The sequence below is a fragment of the Sinocyclocheilus rhinocerous genome, unplaced genomic scaffold (assembly GCF_001515625.1).
Source record: "Sinocyclocheilus rhinocerous isolate Xijiao unplaced genomic scaffold, SAMN03320098_v1.1 scaffold789, whole genome shotgun sequence".
Lineage (NCBI taxonomy): Eukaryota > Metazoa > Chordata > Actinopteri > Cypriniformes > Cyprinidae > Sinocyclocheilus > Sinocyclocheilus rhinocerous.
In genome coordinates, this window is record NW_015667306.1 from 2,898,108 (window position 1) to 2,914,068 (window position 15,961).

At 35.9% G+C, this 15,961-nt stretch overlaps 1 protein-coding gene across 1 annotated transcript in view; it reads right to left on the reverse strand.

The window, feature by feature from the left end:
- LOC107733683 (semaphorin-4G-like) overlaps nucleotides 1–15,961 on the reverse strand; it is a 39,060-nt gene that overhangs the window by 19,081 nt on the left and 4,018 nt on the right. Inside the window, exons 2-3 of the mRNA XM_016545414.1 lie at nucleotides 13,144–13,458; nucleotides 424–572 (exon numbers count right to left, since the gene is read on the reverse strand). Coding sequence (XP_016400900.1) covers nucleotides 424–572; nucleotides 13,144–13,279 — 285 coding nt within the window. The 5' untranslated portion in view covers nucleotides 13,280–13,458. The remainder of the gene's footprint in view (nucleotides 1–423; nucleotides 573–13,143; nucleotides 13,459–15,961) is intronic.

Here is a 15,961-nt window from a genome sequence, read left to right on the forward strand (position 1 = left end):
AAAGTTCAAAAGAACAGCATTTATTTGAAATTGAATTATTTTGAAACATTATAAATGTCTTTATGACTTTTAATCAAAAGTATAAGTATTAATTTCTTTTAAAATGTACTGAAAATACTGTTAAAATTCTGTTTTATTCCATTTCCTGTGTGAATGGCCTCTTACTTTGTACGTCACAGATATTTTCAAATTCCTGCATTTTTCAAAAAGTATTACGTTTGCATAAACCAAAAATAGATGGCAACAGTGAAATTATTCACATAACATTTGAATGGAGTCTGCATCTTAAGTGTTTTTTGCTGAATTAATTGCAGAAAATTGTGGAGCGGAAGAAGAATAAAAATAGGATATTTTAGGAATATCAATATAGTTCTGCCTGGCAAGCTCTGTAATTAAGTGCTGATGTGTTTTGTCAGTACGTACGGTCTGCAGAGAGCTGCTGGAGATGTCACTAGCCTGCAGGGCATATAAAGCCCCTCTCGCTCCCACGTACAACAGGCCTGCCTCCTCCTCCAGCAGCAATAAACTGTAGTTCAGTGTCAAGCCTCTGAAGCGCCTGAGGTCCAACAGCCCTGAAACACACAGGACAGACCAGTTAAAGAAATATTTTATCCATAAAAGGATCCATAAAACACTTGTTTAAGTTCTGTGGGTGCTTGGTGTTGTGAAGATGAGCTGTTTCCTGTGTCAGTGAGTCCATGTTTAATTTATTGACATTCAACTTCAGCTTCCCTTTTCCAAATCTTGAGAAGTGGATGCTGTGGATTAAACTATGCATCGCCAACGTTCAAAAATGAACATGTAGACTGTAAACATCATTAAAGGTGGGGTAAGCAATTTTTCAAAAACGCTTTAGAAAACTGATTCGGGCCGAATAGCAAAACAAACTTGTAGCCAATCAGCAGCGTGTCTACTCATGATGTGGAGGAGAGAGCGCTCAGTGCACGGGGCGGACATTAGCCGAGCCGAGCGACAGAAAGATAGAGATGGCGGATAAAAAACAAAAGAGGAAAACGTCTGCGGAACGATAAGGCAAGAAGTAGGACCCGTGTAAATATCGGATCAGCTTTCCAGCGCTGGAGAGAACTCAAGGAGCGGAAGGCCTGCGATCGGACGCCGAGGTTGCTTTGTTTCTTCTCGATAGGTGAGTAACACCATGTGTGCGCCGCAACAGCTAGTTGTTGTCTGTCTGTCTAGTCTGTATGGTACACTGGACGCGACAAAGCGACCGCTGAAAATCATTTGAAATTTAAATATAACGCAGCAGCAGTTTTCTGTCGGGGATTTTTCGTGTCGCGCCGCGCCGCATCCAGTGTAGACCATAGATATGTATATTACATTTGCTCCAAGGTAAGTTAATGTTTTAAAGTTGTATTCATATTTTAAATGAGGCTTTACTCTTTTTCAATGACTGCATATTAAAAGCAAATTCCTTGATTCTTATTTACTTTTTGGAATGTTTTTATGTTTCAGTAGCCTTCCTTTTTTTAATACTTTTTTTTATTTTTTATAATTACTAGAAATAAACGCATGCTTCATCCAGATATTATTTATTAATTCTTGAGGTAATTGGCTTCATCTCTCTTCATGTTTGACAGCAGCAGAACTAGTGGGGAAGCTCGTCAGGCCTAGCAACAGTACGCAAGGAAACAGGGCTTATTAAAGCGTCAATCTGCCTGTTGTTTTTATGTTTCCGGGTCCGTGTGTAAGGTGCCCTGCAGGAGGCAAGACAACACACCTCATGCTGACATTACGCCCTGCATGACCCTAATGACTCACATGTGTCTCTTATTATGTACAATTTCCGAACAGACCTTTTCACTTCCAGAGTAACAAAGGTTTAATCACAAAACTAAAACCAAACCAAAACAAAAACATTTGTTGATATTACGTGGTGGTGTTTTAGTATTATTTGTTTTGTTTGTTCGATTGTCATTTGATCAACACAAATTCATGGCAACTATTTTTTCAGTTTGGCGAATTGGTGGCTAATTTGTGTGAATTCATATGATCTCATTTGTACAATCCGCTTAGCCTCAGTTATCTTTAGCGGTAGACCTTCATGCTCACTTTTTTTTTTATTGTATATTTTCATAAAATAGTTAAATTTTCCCATGAGATCAGGTTGTGTTACATGCCAAGCAAGATTTTGTTTTAGACTTGTACACCCCATGTTCAAAAGAATTAGTAAGATTTTCTTTATTTTTTTTAAATTAAATTAATACTTATATTTATCAAAGATGCATTAAATTGTATCAGTTTCCAAAAAAATTTAATCAGCACAACTGTTTTCAACATCGATAATAATAAGAAATGTTTCTCGAGCAGCAAATCAGCATATTAGAATGATTTCTGAAGGATCATGTGACACTGAAGACTGGAGTAATGATGCTGAAAATTCAGCTTTTCCACCGCATGAATAAATTACAATTAAAAATATATTAAAATAAAAAATTCTTACCGACCCCAAACTTTAAAACACTAGTGATTCTGAGTTTGACATAGGTTGTCTGCTTGCAAACAGTAACTAAAGTGTAAAATATATAATAAAAGAAATATAGAAGTTTAACTGGCACTTTATATGTTTACGGTACGTATTAAACTATGTATGTTCATTTAATTACTCTAAGTAGTAGAAGACAGTCATCACTCATTCCATAATGAGCGTAGGAGGCAGAACGCCCTTTTAACACAAAGGTGAGCTGATACACAAACAAACATTCCTGGTTTCTTGTTTGCCCAATAGTGTGCTGTGGATCTCACTACTGTGATGATGTGCTCACGACAGGTGCTGTACGGTATGCGTCCTGCAAAAATAACACCGCATGCTGAAAAACATCAACACACGCAGCCCACAGGTCATACGTCTCCACTCGTGTAGGCAGCAGTGTGTGGCAGCACTGCATGCAGGGACAGGACATGCAGCGCAGCCAGATTCGGCTGAGGACCCAGAGCGCTACAATGACAGCAGAGCTGACAAACACAGCTACGGAGAGACAGAGGGGAGTGAGCTGCAGAGACAGTGCATACCAGAGACAGGCGGAAACAGAAAAAGAAGATAATTAAGGAGCCCTGTGACTTCCTGCTGACACAGCGCTGCTGTGTTTCGCAAACATGCAGAAACGTCTGCATTTCCTTAATGCTTCCTGCTCTCTCACACACACATGCTCAGACTTGATTAACCTCTCTCTAATACTCAGGCAGTCCCATTCACTTGCTCTTTTGTTTTTGTGTTCAAGGGCGTGTTAGGAATGACGAGCTACTCTGAGATCTTTCATCTCTTAACAACAAACAAATTATATTATTAACGATCAAATCATCTTCATTAAATTCGTCCAAAACATCAACTCCACTCACTCATCAACTAACTATGGTTGGTTCTCAATGGAGAAACATACTTTGTCGTCATCAGGTGATAACTGGACCATGATAAAGACATGTATAATGCAAGGATGGTCACAAAAATAAAAATTCTGTCATCATTTACTCAGCCTCAAGTTTTTCCAAACTTGTATGAGTTTCTTTCTTCTGCTAAACATAAAAAGAAGGCATTTTGAAGAATGTTGGTTAGCAAACAGTTGACGTTAGCCATTGACTTCCACTGTATTTTTTCCATACTATGGAAGTCAATGGCTACCGTCAACTGTTTATTTATACCCGAGTAAATGATTAAAGAATTTTCATTTTTGGGTGAACTATCCCTTTAAGAGAGATAGCTACAGTCACACCACAACTTTAACAACAACGACATAAAGGAACAATATCGTTTCAGACCCTTTATTCAGCTGATGAACGATAAAAACATTGACAGCCAATCAGAATCCACCCGCATGAGCATTTAAAGCGGCAGAAAACAAGACTGCAGTACTTATAATAAACAGAATGTTATTGTTCATTAGTGTGGATGCTAATAAACTATAGTTATTTATTCCTTTTTAGTGTTAACAGTTTTTTATAGTTAAGAGAGCCATTTGGCTGTTGTTTACTTTTGAATGTGCATTAGCATTAAACAGAGAAAACTACCAATTTCTTTTGTTTGCACGACTTGAGCACAATTTATTGCTATCAGATTTTTTTTCTGGATTTGACATTTAAATTTAATTTCACAAACACTAGATTTCTGGCTTTACTCATTCAAGATATGATCTGCACTTTGATGGCTGGAAATAGCATTATGTAATAAGCTTAAATATGTCAAACTGACTTACCTTAACTTGACAATGTTAAGAAGCCAATATTTGACCCCTTGGGGTGAATGTAATGCAGTAATAATAATAATAAAAAACAACTATTACCATTATTCTGAATATTAGCCTATTCCTTTCAATGTCAATGGCGCTTATGGCACAGCTTGAAAGCTCTGCTTTGGCCGAGAAGAATTATAAAATAATAATTAGTGTGCAAGAGGTCATGAGACTGGAAGATTTCATTTATCAAACCAATTTCATGAACCTTAAGAAAAGCCACGAGTCTAATCCGCTGTTTCAAAGTAAAATAGCAGAATGATCCACTCTGTGCTCATTTCCAATTGCTGTCATTTTTCCTCTTAATATCTTCACCCTCCATCCCCAGAACACAGTCTACAATGTTAACAGAAAAGATTGATCCACTCAGACATACACTATCAGATCACAATATGTTTCCCACAGTTCTCCAGAAATTATTCAGGCGTCACTCTTCAGTGGGTCAGAAGCACGGGGTCAATCTTAAACCCAACAGAGCCGAACAGGGCCAAGACTTGCACACATTATTAGTCTGGCCACACCGGAATAAACAATACATATACACAGTCACAAATGCATTCCCATGCACATATCATTTGCACTGTCATACTGACACGTTACGTTGTACTTTTCCACTAGGCACCAGATTCATCACAAACAGCAGTTCAAAATGGTAAACGAATTACAAGCCAAGGTTAAACAAACAGAACAAAGGTTCACAAGCACATAACACAGAGACCTCCACGATATCCCTGCGTTGGGGTGAGCAGAGCAGCTTTGAACTTCAAACGAATGTCAAGAGGTGTGTTAAAATGGCACCGGCCCAGCATGAAGCAACGCCCATCCCAACCAGACCAGCATCCTGACTGATAGCACTCTCCAGGCCTGCTAGTACACGGACACAAACCACACGACCTAGGCGTGCTTGTCATTCTCAGGCACATGGCAGTGCAGCTGAGACACGCTATCATTTCCCCAAACCAGAATTGCTCGTTTTCCTGATCGCTCAAATAGAGCTCCTCAGGATTTAAAGCTGCACAAATGGTTGTCTGTTCAAGATGGTCATGGGATCTTACAAGGAACGGATGGAGGTCAATGAAACACTGGCAAACTATAGACACAGTTCGTTGGGAATGAGTTTTGGCTTCAACCTCCACAACATTGGGATTATCAATGCAGCTCTGCTTACAAAAAACATTTTTTTTTTTTACCAGGTTTCATTTTTGGATATGATACCATACTAATACTATGGTTTTGTATACACGTACCATGGCAGTATTCTGTGACTCAAACTTTAAATATCCCATATTTTTCTATAACTCTACAATTTATTCTGTAATATATGTAAATAAATGCCAAGTACATAGAGTGCTGTTGTTTTTTCGCATTAATTGCCAGATGTTTATACACATTGTAGATTAATTTACTGTGGCAATCAAATTTAATTGTCATGTCCTTCCCCATACAATTACAGGAAACATAAATAAATATAAAATAAAAAGACCAAATACATAAAACACAAGCTAACAACTAAACACCGCAGAGCCTGTTTGAAGTGGTTGAACTGATGGCATTACAATTCACTCCCCTATATTTACATTGCTTTACAAATAATGTAATCATTCACTACCGTGGTATTACTCTCTGACATCACTGTAAAATGCAACCTCCATAGTGTTTGTTTTTCTAAGAATGTATAAGAATATAATTATTCTGGGAATAAAAAAAATGGTGTAAATGTCTTCATAAAAAAGGATTCAAGTTGTTATTCTAACATTCAGTATAGTGATTAAATCTCTGGCCCTTAAAATATCTCAGAACAAAGACAGCTGATACACTCTCCTGCTTCTTTTATCACAAATTCCTGTATTTCAGTCTGGTATAAGATCCATTGTGGAGTAACAATGAAGCAATAGAGAACAATACCAGCATTTCCTGTTCTCTGGATAAAGTATAATCCAACCATTGAGACAGGTAAAGTGAGGTAGCAGCCCACTAAAATGACTCCGCACTACAGGAAAACACAACTGACTGTAGCAGAGTGCATTCGTCATACACTGCCGTACACAAAATACACTACTGTTCAAAAGTTTGGATTTTTCTTTATTTAATGAAATGAATGATTTAGCAAGGAAGCATCAAACTGATCAAAAGTGAGTAAGGGCTTTTACCTGGTTTAAAAAACGATCTCAAATCAGTTATGTTCTTTTGAACATCCTATTCAATAAAGAATCTTGAAATAATGGATCACAGTTTCCAAAATGTTAATCTGTTTAAACTGTTTTCAACATTGATAATAATAAGAAACGTTTCTTGAGCAGCAAATCAGTATAGTAGAATGATTTCTGAAGGATCATGTGACTGACGACTGGAGTAATGATCCTGAAAATTCAGCTTTGAATTTATAAGAATAAATTACATTTTACAATATATTAAAATAGAAAAAAGTTATTTTAAATTGTAAAAATTTTTCATAATTTTTTTACTCTATTTATATATATATATATATATAAATGCAGTCCTGGTGACTGTAAGAGAGAGAAAAAAAATATTTATTTTTTAATAAAAAAATTTTTTAACTCTCACCAATCTGGTTCAAATATGTAATATGCAATTATTCAATATGATCAAAAGTATGTGGACGCTCAAACAACACAGCTATATGTGAGTGTTAAGCATTTAATTTCAAAACCATTAGTAGGGAGCTGAACCGCATCACTCTTTTTTGTTTGCAATAGATGTTGTAACATGGATGAAGAGATTAGATCCCATTCCAACTGAAACCCAACTCCATGAAGTTGGAAAAATAAAATTCTCTAGAATGTAACATTAACATCTGTCTGCACTGGAACAACCTGTCAATTAGAAGGGGATGTCAACATACTGTTAGCCATGTAGTGAATATGCAATTGAGCACTGACAGCAGAATGACTACTATTAGACCTTTACAACTGACATTACAGTAGCTCAAGACACTCCCGTCCAGCCCAGTCTGTGCACACACACACACACACACACACCCTCTGTCTGCTCAACTGCACTGCTAATTAACTAATCAATATGACATTCACAACATGATTCGGATTGTCATCCCAGAGGCCTTGTGCATGTGTGTGTGTGTGAGAGAGGGAGAGAGAGACTGTGTATTTGCTAAATAAACAAGTGAAGGTCTCCCGAGAACCAGCGAGGAACTCGGCGTTCAGTCATGTTTAAACCAGCCGCTTCACGCAGTTTCACAGCAGTGTGAGCTTTGATATTTGACAGAAGCATAATGAGTGTGCTCAGGTTGTACAATACATACAGTGCAAATATAATTTACACTGTCCTCCCTCAGGTAGCCTGTCACTATCTCGACTCTGTCTCATGTCTCATGAGGGTTACTAGGGTATAAAGTACAGCGCTCTCTGAACTCATTAATGATTAAGCAGCCACAGAAAGAGGTGACCGGGGGGTTTTAGGATACTTACTCACTCTGTAGTTAAAGCTTTGGGATTCTTGAGATATACAGTCCACATTAAATGGGTTCTCACAGGTGACTATGCACAAGACAATGATTTCCCAGCAATATTCTTGAAAACCTTATTAATAACTTATATAAAAATATGCATATATAATAATTATTAACAAGAGTAAATAAGGATCTTGTATCACCCTAAAGTGTTTATTTTGCAAGGGTTTTATTTAGCTGTACATAGTGCTTACAAATGAATAAATAAATAAACTGGTATGAAATATTAATGCATTTAGAATATTCCGTAGCTGTAGAATCTCAATGCATTTAAATTATTTATTATATAAAATAATAATTTAACGTCATGTTCCATCAAAGGCTATATTCATGGCAAACTCATAAGTAATAAATAACATAATAATAATGCTTCAATGAATTATAAAAATTATGATATAAAAATAATTAATTTGATATTTGATATATATAAACGTTGAATAAAAACGTTAAATGATTTTATTATGTGAGAATAAAGTGAGCACGGATTGTGAGAGACAAGTGCCTAGAAAAACAGCTAATTATACACTTTAGCGGACATTGTATGATATTTGACTGAGAATATTTGGACTATTTTAAGATTTTTGATTTTAAAAATATTGTATGCAATATATGTCACATAAGTAAGAGATTTAAAGCTTACATAAGGAACTACTAAGTAGTTAACCCTACAAGGCATGATACAAAAAAACTACACAAAGGGTGTCTTCTTAATAACATTCAAGGTTCAGAGCACAACAAAGTCAGATTTTTGAGTAATCAGTAATCAATACATTTTCAAGAAAATAAATATTATTATTGATAAAAAGATTGAAAAATACTAGGAAATGAATACATGCCATTTTGACTTCCTTCATATGGTCTTGGGGTAGTGATACAACATATAATTTCTTGCCATTCTATGATTAAGAAATAGGATATCAAAGTATTTTATAAAGAGAATATCAAATAATTTTTTATTGATTAAAAAAGTCCTGCTTAATGCATTCTAGGGTTAAAAAGTGTTTTTTTCCACCATTCTATGATTAAGAAATAGGATATCAATGTGGGTCAGAGACAAGTATTTTATAAAGAGAATATCAAATAATTTTTTATTGATTAAAAAAGTCCTGCTTAATGCATTCTAGGGTTAAAAAGTGTTTTTTTCCCCTTCGGTCATGTCTTATCTCATTTAGTCACCAAGTATACTATTTTAATGTATTCCTTTTTACACTCTCTCATCTCTTGCCTGTTGCTGAGCAGGGATTTGATTTTAACTCAGAAGTAATTGACATCTCATTTTCCGCTCACAGTGCTAATCTGAGCTCATGCCTGCACAGGGATGCTAAATGAAATGATGAGAGGAGAGATGAGCTCATTGGTTTTTGTAAGTGCAGCAGAAGCTGCTAAGTAACTTGATGAAAAGATCTGTCAGAGATGTATGCAGGGGTGGATTATGGTCCAGTGAGGCCCTCGAGCTCCAGCCACTTGGCTTTTTCTGAGCAGCTCTATGTGCTACACTTCACTTTCTACACAAGTAATGAGTCAGATGTTTATACAATAAAGATATATTTCAACAAACATATAATAAATTATAATAATATAAAATTTGTACATACTAAAGTTGAATATACTGTGTGATACAACACAGCTGCCACTAATCAAACATATTTGGATTTGTGTCTGTATATATACTGTATATATATATATAAATATATATCTCAATGATGCCAAAATAACACTGATTAGCATGAATGACCAACTGATTATGAATGCGTAATTGATTCATTTGGAAGTTATGAATAGGGTTGGGTATCGTTTGAATTTTATCGATTACGATTCTTATCAATTCCTAGTTTCGATTCCAATAAAATAAAAAAAATCCAATATAAAAAAAATTAAGTTAGACATTTAGATGTCAAACATTTATTCTGTGTCTTTTTACAAAGCATTCTGTTGCAGCTGAATAACACAAGAATCAGCAGCCTAAGAAGAACTTTTGCCTTTGCTTTTAACAAAAATACCACAGCAAAAAACAACTAGACTAATATAAATTTCAAATATTAAAGTGTTAAAGACAAGTAAAGAGTCAGTAATAAAATAGGAACAAACAAATCAATTAGCAACAGCATAAATAAATACAACTGAACCAAATTTCAGGTACAGAAACTGTAATTAAAAGTTTAAAACCTGCATGGTTTTATTTTCATAAATAAAATATAAATCATTAATTAAAGTTATTAAATATATTCAGTCAAGATCAGTGAATGATTTTCTTTTGTTCTTTGATTAACATTAATGACAAGTGCTGCTAAAAAGAACATTATTTTGTGTATTTGGTGTAATGAAATGTGTTTATGCGGTTTAAGGTTAAAAAAACACATTATTTTCCACATACTGTACATTATTGTTTCTCCTCTATACCCCGCCCTCTTAACTTTTATAAAGAATATCTCTTTGGATTTGAGACTTTAGTCTTTGCAACTTTACAGATCTTCTTTATGCACCAAGAGCTTGTAACACTTCAAAGAGAAAGGAAGAATTGAAATCGCATCATATGACCCCTTTAACATTAATGACAGGCAGCGAGTTTATTAGGCTGCTGTCTCTTTAACACGGAACTCACTTAGATCTAAAAATACTATACACGTGCGTTTTCTTTCTCATGTTTACGTTCACTTCAGACAAAAACGGCTGTGTTTATGATGATAAACTGACGTAGTTTTCTGCATTCTAGTCGATAAATATTAAAGAAGTCAGTTCCGGCTCGGAACAACCTTTTCTGCAGTGGAAATGCACGGAACGGTTCGAGAACGGACACAAGCTGGGAATCCGCACCGAGACCGCTGTTCTCTGTGCTCACGCTTGCGCTTCAGACGTGTGCGCTGCACGCAAACAAGACGCAAGTTCTTTCCGTTCCTGCACTTAAATCGTTTTAAACCCCATTAAAATGCGAATGCAGGTATCGTTAAGCCGTATCGAAATGCACGCGTCTTATCGAATACTCGGTTTTTGGACATTTGGAACCGGTTCTAAAATGTTACAGGTTTTCGATACCCAACCCTAGTTATGAATAATGTGGTAATTTTTTTTTAACAATAAACCGGCTCACGACAAATAGGCCTACCTCAACTTTGAATCCAAAAAACCCTGCAGAACAAGCACAGCATTACTGTACTGGCAAAGAGTATCATCTAAATATCAAGATCTATTGAAAAACTAACAAATAGTAAATATGTATCTTTCCACTAGTGCTGTCAAACGATTAATCGCATCCAAAATAAACGTTTTTGTTTACACAATATATGTGTGTGTACTGTGTATATTTATTATGTATATATAAATACACACCCATGCATGTATATATTTAAGAAAAATGTTACGTTTATGTAGTAAATATATTTATGTATAATATAAATTATATGAATATAAATATATACATGTAAATATTTTCAATATATATACTGTATGTATGTGTATTTATATATACATAATAAATATACACAGTACACACAGATATATTATGTAAATGAAAACTTTTATTTGGAATGCGATTAATCACAATTAATCGTTTGACAGCACTACTTTCCACGTATTTAACATAATTAGCTATTTAATGCAAATATCTGACACGTTATTTTTAAAATTACATCCTCTAAAAATGTTTGGAGCGTCTTCTGCATTGAAAATCTGTTGCAGCGTTTCTTCTCAGGTCATTGACCTGGCAGGGAAAGGTAGGACGAGTCTTGGAGAGTGAACCTGCTGCACTCTCAGTGTTTTTAAACTCAACACAGGCCTCAAGTCTCTCAGCCCTCTGACCTCTCTGCGGTTGTGTAACTAAGCACTAGAGATAAAGACAACCTTGGGTTGGCTTATTGTACCTTCTCTCCTGCATTTCTGCTTCACAGATGTGAGAGAAAGACGTTTTATTGTTCAACAGCGAAGAGATATACAAAATTCAAGCTGGCAAGCAGCGAGTCATCTAACCGAGTGTGATAGAGCCCTGCTTACATCTGAATGATTAAGTACAGAGTCATAAACAGTCTGTGAACCCACTCCCCCTCACGTAACCACACAGCAGCTTCTCTGCATCTGCCTGAGCAGCCCTTTTTATTTACTTCAAAATTAACCCTTGAGATGTTTACAGAAATGTACTGTGGTAGTACCATGCTACTGTGATGCTAATGGAAAAATAAACTGATATACTTTGATATACCTTGGCACTGAATGATTATCATACTTACATTCCATAATATAGAGTGCAACAGTCACTGCCCACTTTTTCAGCAGTCTTAGTTCTGGAAGCATTTTTCCCAATGATTTGCTCCACAGGGATTTCAAACAATTCTCCACTAAGACATTCTAACACTTGAATCAAACCAGCTCCAGCTCTAGCTACTTTAGTATAGGGACCAATTCTAACTATTAACTAGTTGCTTATTAGCATGCCTATTATTGACATATTGGCTGTTTATTAGTACTTATAAAGCACATATTCTGCATGGCCATATTCTACATCACTAATCCTACCCAATACCTAAACTTAACAACTACCTTACTAACTATTAATAAGCAGCAAATTAGTTGTTTATTGAGGCAAAAGTCATAGTTTGTTTGGTTTGTTAATGGTGAGAATTGGACCTAAAAATAAAGTGTGACCCCTCTAGCTCTATTTCAAACTTTGATTTAAAACAAAAATGTATGAAAATCAAGATAAACAATTTACATAATCGAAAAACGACAGTACATATATATCATATTCTGTGCAAACTTTTGGCAAGATTTTGCTCACCAAATCTGCATTTATTTGATCAGAAATACAGTAAAAACAGCAATATTATGAGATATTATTGCAATTTAAAAGAACTGTTTTCTATTTTAATATGTTATAATTTATTTCTGTGATGCAAAACTGAATTTTCAGCATCATTACACCCGACTTCAGTGTCACATGATCCTTCAGAAATCATTACAATATGTGGATTTGCTGTTTAAGAAACATTTATTTATTATTATTATTAAAAGAATTGTGCTGCTTCATATATTTTTGTGATGCATTTTTTCCAGGCTTCTTTGATAAACAGAAAGTAAAAAAAAATAATTGTAAACGGAAATCTTTTGCAACTGCCGCTTTTGATCAATTTTAAGCATCCTTGCTGAAAAATATGAATATCTTTTAAAAGTTTTAAAAGTATAGTAGTTATAAGTATAGTATATAGTATAGTATAGTATAGTATAGTATAATAGTAGTTTGAGAGGATAGAGAGACTCGATTGAGATATTAGCAATGCTTTGCGGGTGTGGATGGTCACAGAGCTCTTTTTGCCATAATTTGTTTCCATAGTAACAGTGACTTGTCTGATTGGTGGATCTCTCTCTTCAGTTTTATATGAATGAGTTAATGAATGAATGAAAAAAAAAAAACGTGTATCATACCATTGGAGAGGACCGTAGTTCTGGGGGTCACATCCAGGTCTAGCGGGGGTCTGAAGGGGTAACCCCACAGAGTGGACACAACACACAGCAACAGCAGGAATGGCAGCCGTGCACTATGGGTCAACATCTTCAGCATCAGCTGTCTGACCAGGAGGGGTGAGTACCACGAGACCGCCGCTCACCCCTCCTCTCAAGGGAGCAGGAAGTCAATCACGCCGTCTCTTAAGACCGTTTCCTTTGGTATGCACAAATGCTGCTGTTTTACTCTTCTTCACCAAAAAACAAAACAGCTCTCTTTCCCTCAAGCGCTTCACTCTGCAAAACAAGAAAAAAACAAGACGGTTAGGACAGGTGCAGAAATGACTAGTCAGTGTTGATGTCATAGTTATGCTGACATGTGATCAGGTGAAGCGCGTGTTCTGATGCTTAATCAGATTTCTCAAATAACACAATTTAACTGTGGTTCTCTGTCCAGATCGCCCAAGGACAACCAACTATCAAGATTCTCATGTTTGCACAGAACAAAGGAACGTGGGCATGTTAAAAGGAAACCAGTGCACCCTGTGGCACTAAAAGGTTACTCTAATAGAAATGAAGTCTTCTATTCAAATCTAAAAAAGACTGAGTGACATATGCACAAAGCACATGGACACTCAGTGGTACGTCAAAGTGAAGATCAAAGGATGCAACTGCGCATCCAGTGACACGACCTTTCAAGCCTTTCATCCTGAGCCGTGTCTGAGGTGACTGCGTTAAATAATAAGCTGGTGATTAATGTATGACAACTGAATAGTGTGGGTCCTAATCCAAAAGAGCCAGGGCTATCACAAACTCAGCCAGAGCTCATCTCTGACTTCTCTCACCTTGCATCAAAAGCAGGTCGGATTAGTCTGGAAATGCTTTAGAGTTTTTATGTTCATGTTTGGAAATCATGAGAATACTGCTCTGGAGAAACTGGGAGCATACATAAGGATATGTGCCAGTCAGTGGAAATTAGTTTAGTTAAATTTCAAAGGTTTGTGTGTTTTGTTTTGTTTTTTGAAGAAATAATACTTTTGCTCAGTAAGGATGCATTGATCAAAAAAGACATTCACAATGTTCCAAAAGATTTACATTTTAAATAAGTACTATTCTTTAGGACTTTTTATTCATCAAAGAATACTGAAAAAAAATGTATCACTGTTTCAAAAAAACAAAAAAAAGAGAAAGAGACTTTAAATATTTCCGACCCCAAGCATTTGAATTGTAATGTATAAACAATTTGTGCTTGACAAAAAAATAAAATAAATTAATTAGTCCACGGATTTCATCTGGGCCTGGTTAGAAGCAGGTGTATCTGTCACCCATGATTCATTTATGCCACCCAGTAATAGGGGTTATCTAGATAAAGTATTATTAGAGAAGTGAAGTATTATTAAACATGACAGCCACTATGAAAGGGTGAAACACCTTACGCAGAATAAATCCGCTTTTTGAAGGCCACTGATATCTAATGTGAGCGTACATGATTTTAAAGATATCTATCAAAAATACATAGTTCAGCCATGAAACTAACTCATTGCTAATTGGTTCGTTCAACGCCGTAGCACCAGCCAATCAGGATCGGCATGTTGCACAATTATGAAAGTTTATGTTACCCCTCCTCCTCCCCAGCACCACCTGTAGAGATCTGCTAAGGGGTTCAACATTCTTGCAGCAGCCATCCTTGGTTATTTTTGACTAAGCTGAACTAATTATTGTATTTGTTCAGCAGCAGCACAGCAGATCTCATCCGCTAAAATCAAGCTTATGTATATTTCATGCCCATGCCAATAAATGCCGGTTGAATATATCCCTCCAAGAGTTGTCATGACTGATTTCACTTCTTTCGATCTAAAACCTTTTTAATGGAAACGTATTTAGTGCATCATTTAGATCAAATTTGTCTCCATATTGACACGATTCTTACTATTGTTGTGTTATGGTCATGATTGACCTGTAAGAGAATGGTTGTTACTTAATCATTTAAGTCATTGTGCTTGTGTGTGTGAGTCTGATGTGATTTAGGAGGACAGTGGCCTGAGCATCCAACTGTTCGCCTCCCTCCGTCCATTACTCGAACACACTCAGCCCCCCTCTTCTGTAAACACTCCAGACTTCTCCCCCTCTCTCTGATAAACACACTCTCCCTCCCTCATTCCATTAAACAAGCTTACGCACCAGATGAGCACTGTTTTCTTTTCCCCTCTATCTCCTCTTCGGAGAGCACATTCCCAGTGGCTTTCTAGGCCACTGTATTCTCGTTCATTCAAAACTTTTTCACTCCTTTTTTCTCTGTATAAAGAAACACACAAAACAAACTCTCTCAAACATAAATGCACAGATGTGCTTGAATTCACACCTGCTGTAGCGCTGGAATCAGCAGTACTGCACCAGAGAGGTTTATCGGATCAGCATCCCTCTGTTCTTTCCAACAACAGAAACAAATTCAAATAGCAAAGCTGAAACGAATTAAATGTAAAATATGCTTTGATATTATTATTATTATTATTTGGGCTTATTTTTGAAAAAAGTACTTATGCTTGTCAAAGCTGCATTTATTTGATCAAAAATACAGTAAATACCGTGAAATATTACAATTTAAGATTACTGTTTTCTATGTGAATACATTTTAAAGGGGTCAATATGATGCGATTTCAATTTTTCCTTTCTCTTTGGAGTGTTACAAGCTCTTGGTGCATAAAGAAGAGAAAAAAAAGTTGCAAAGACTAAAGTCTCAAATCCAAAGAGATATTCTTTATAAAAGTTAAGAGTCAGCCACACCTACCTAAAACGGCTC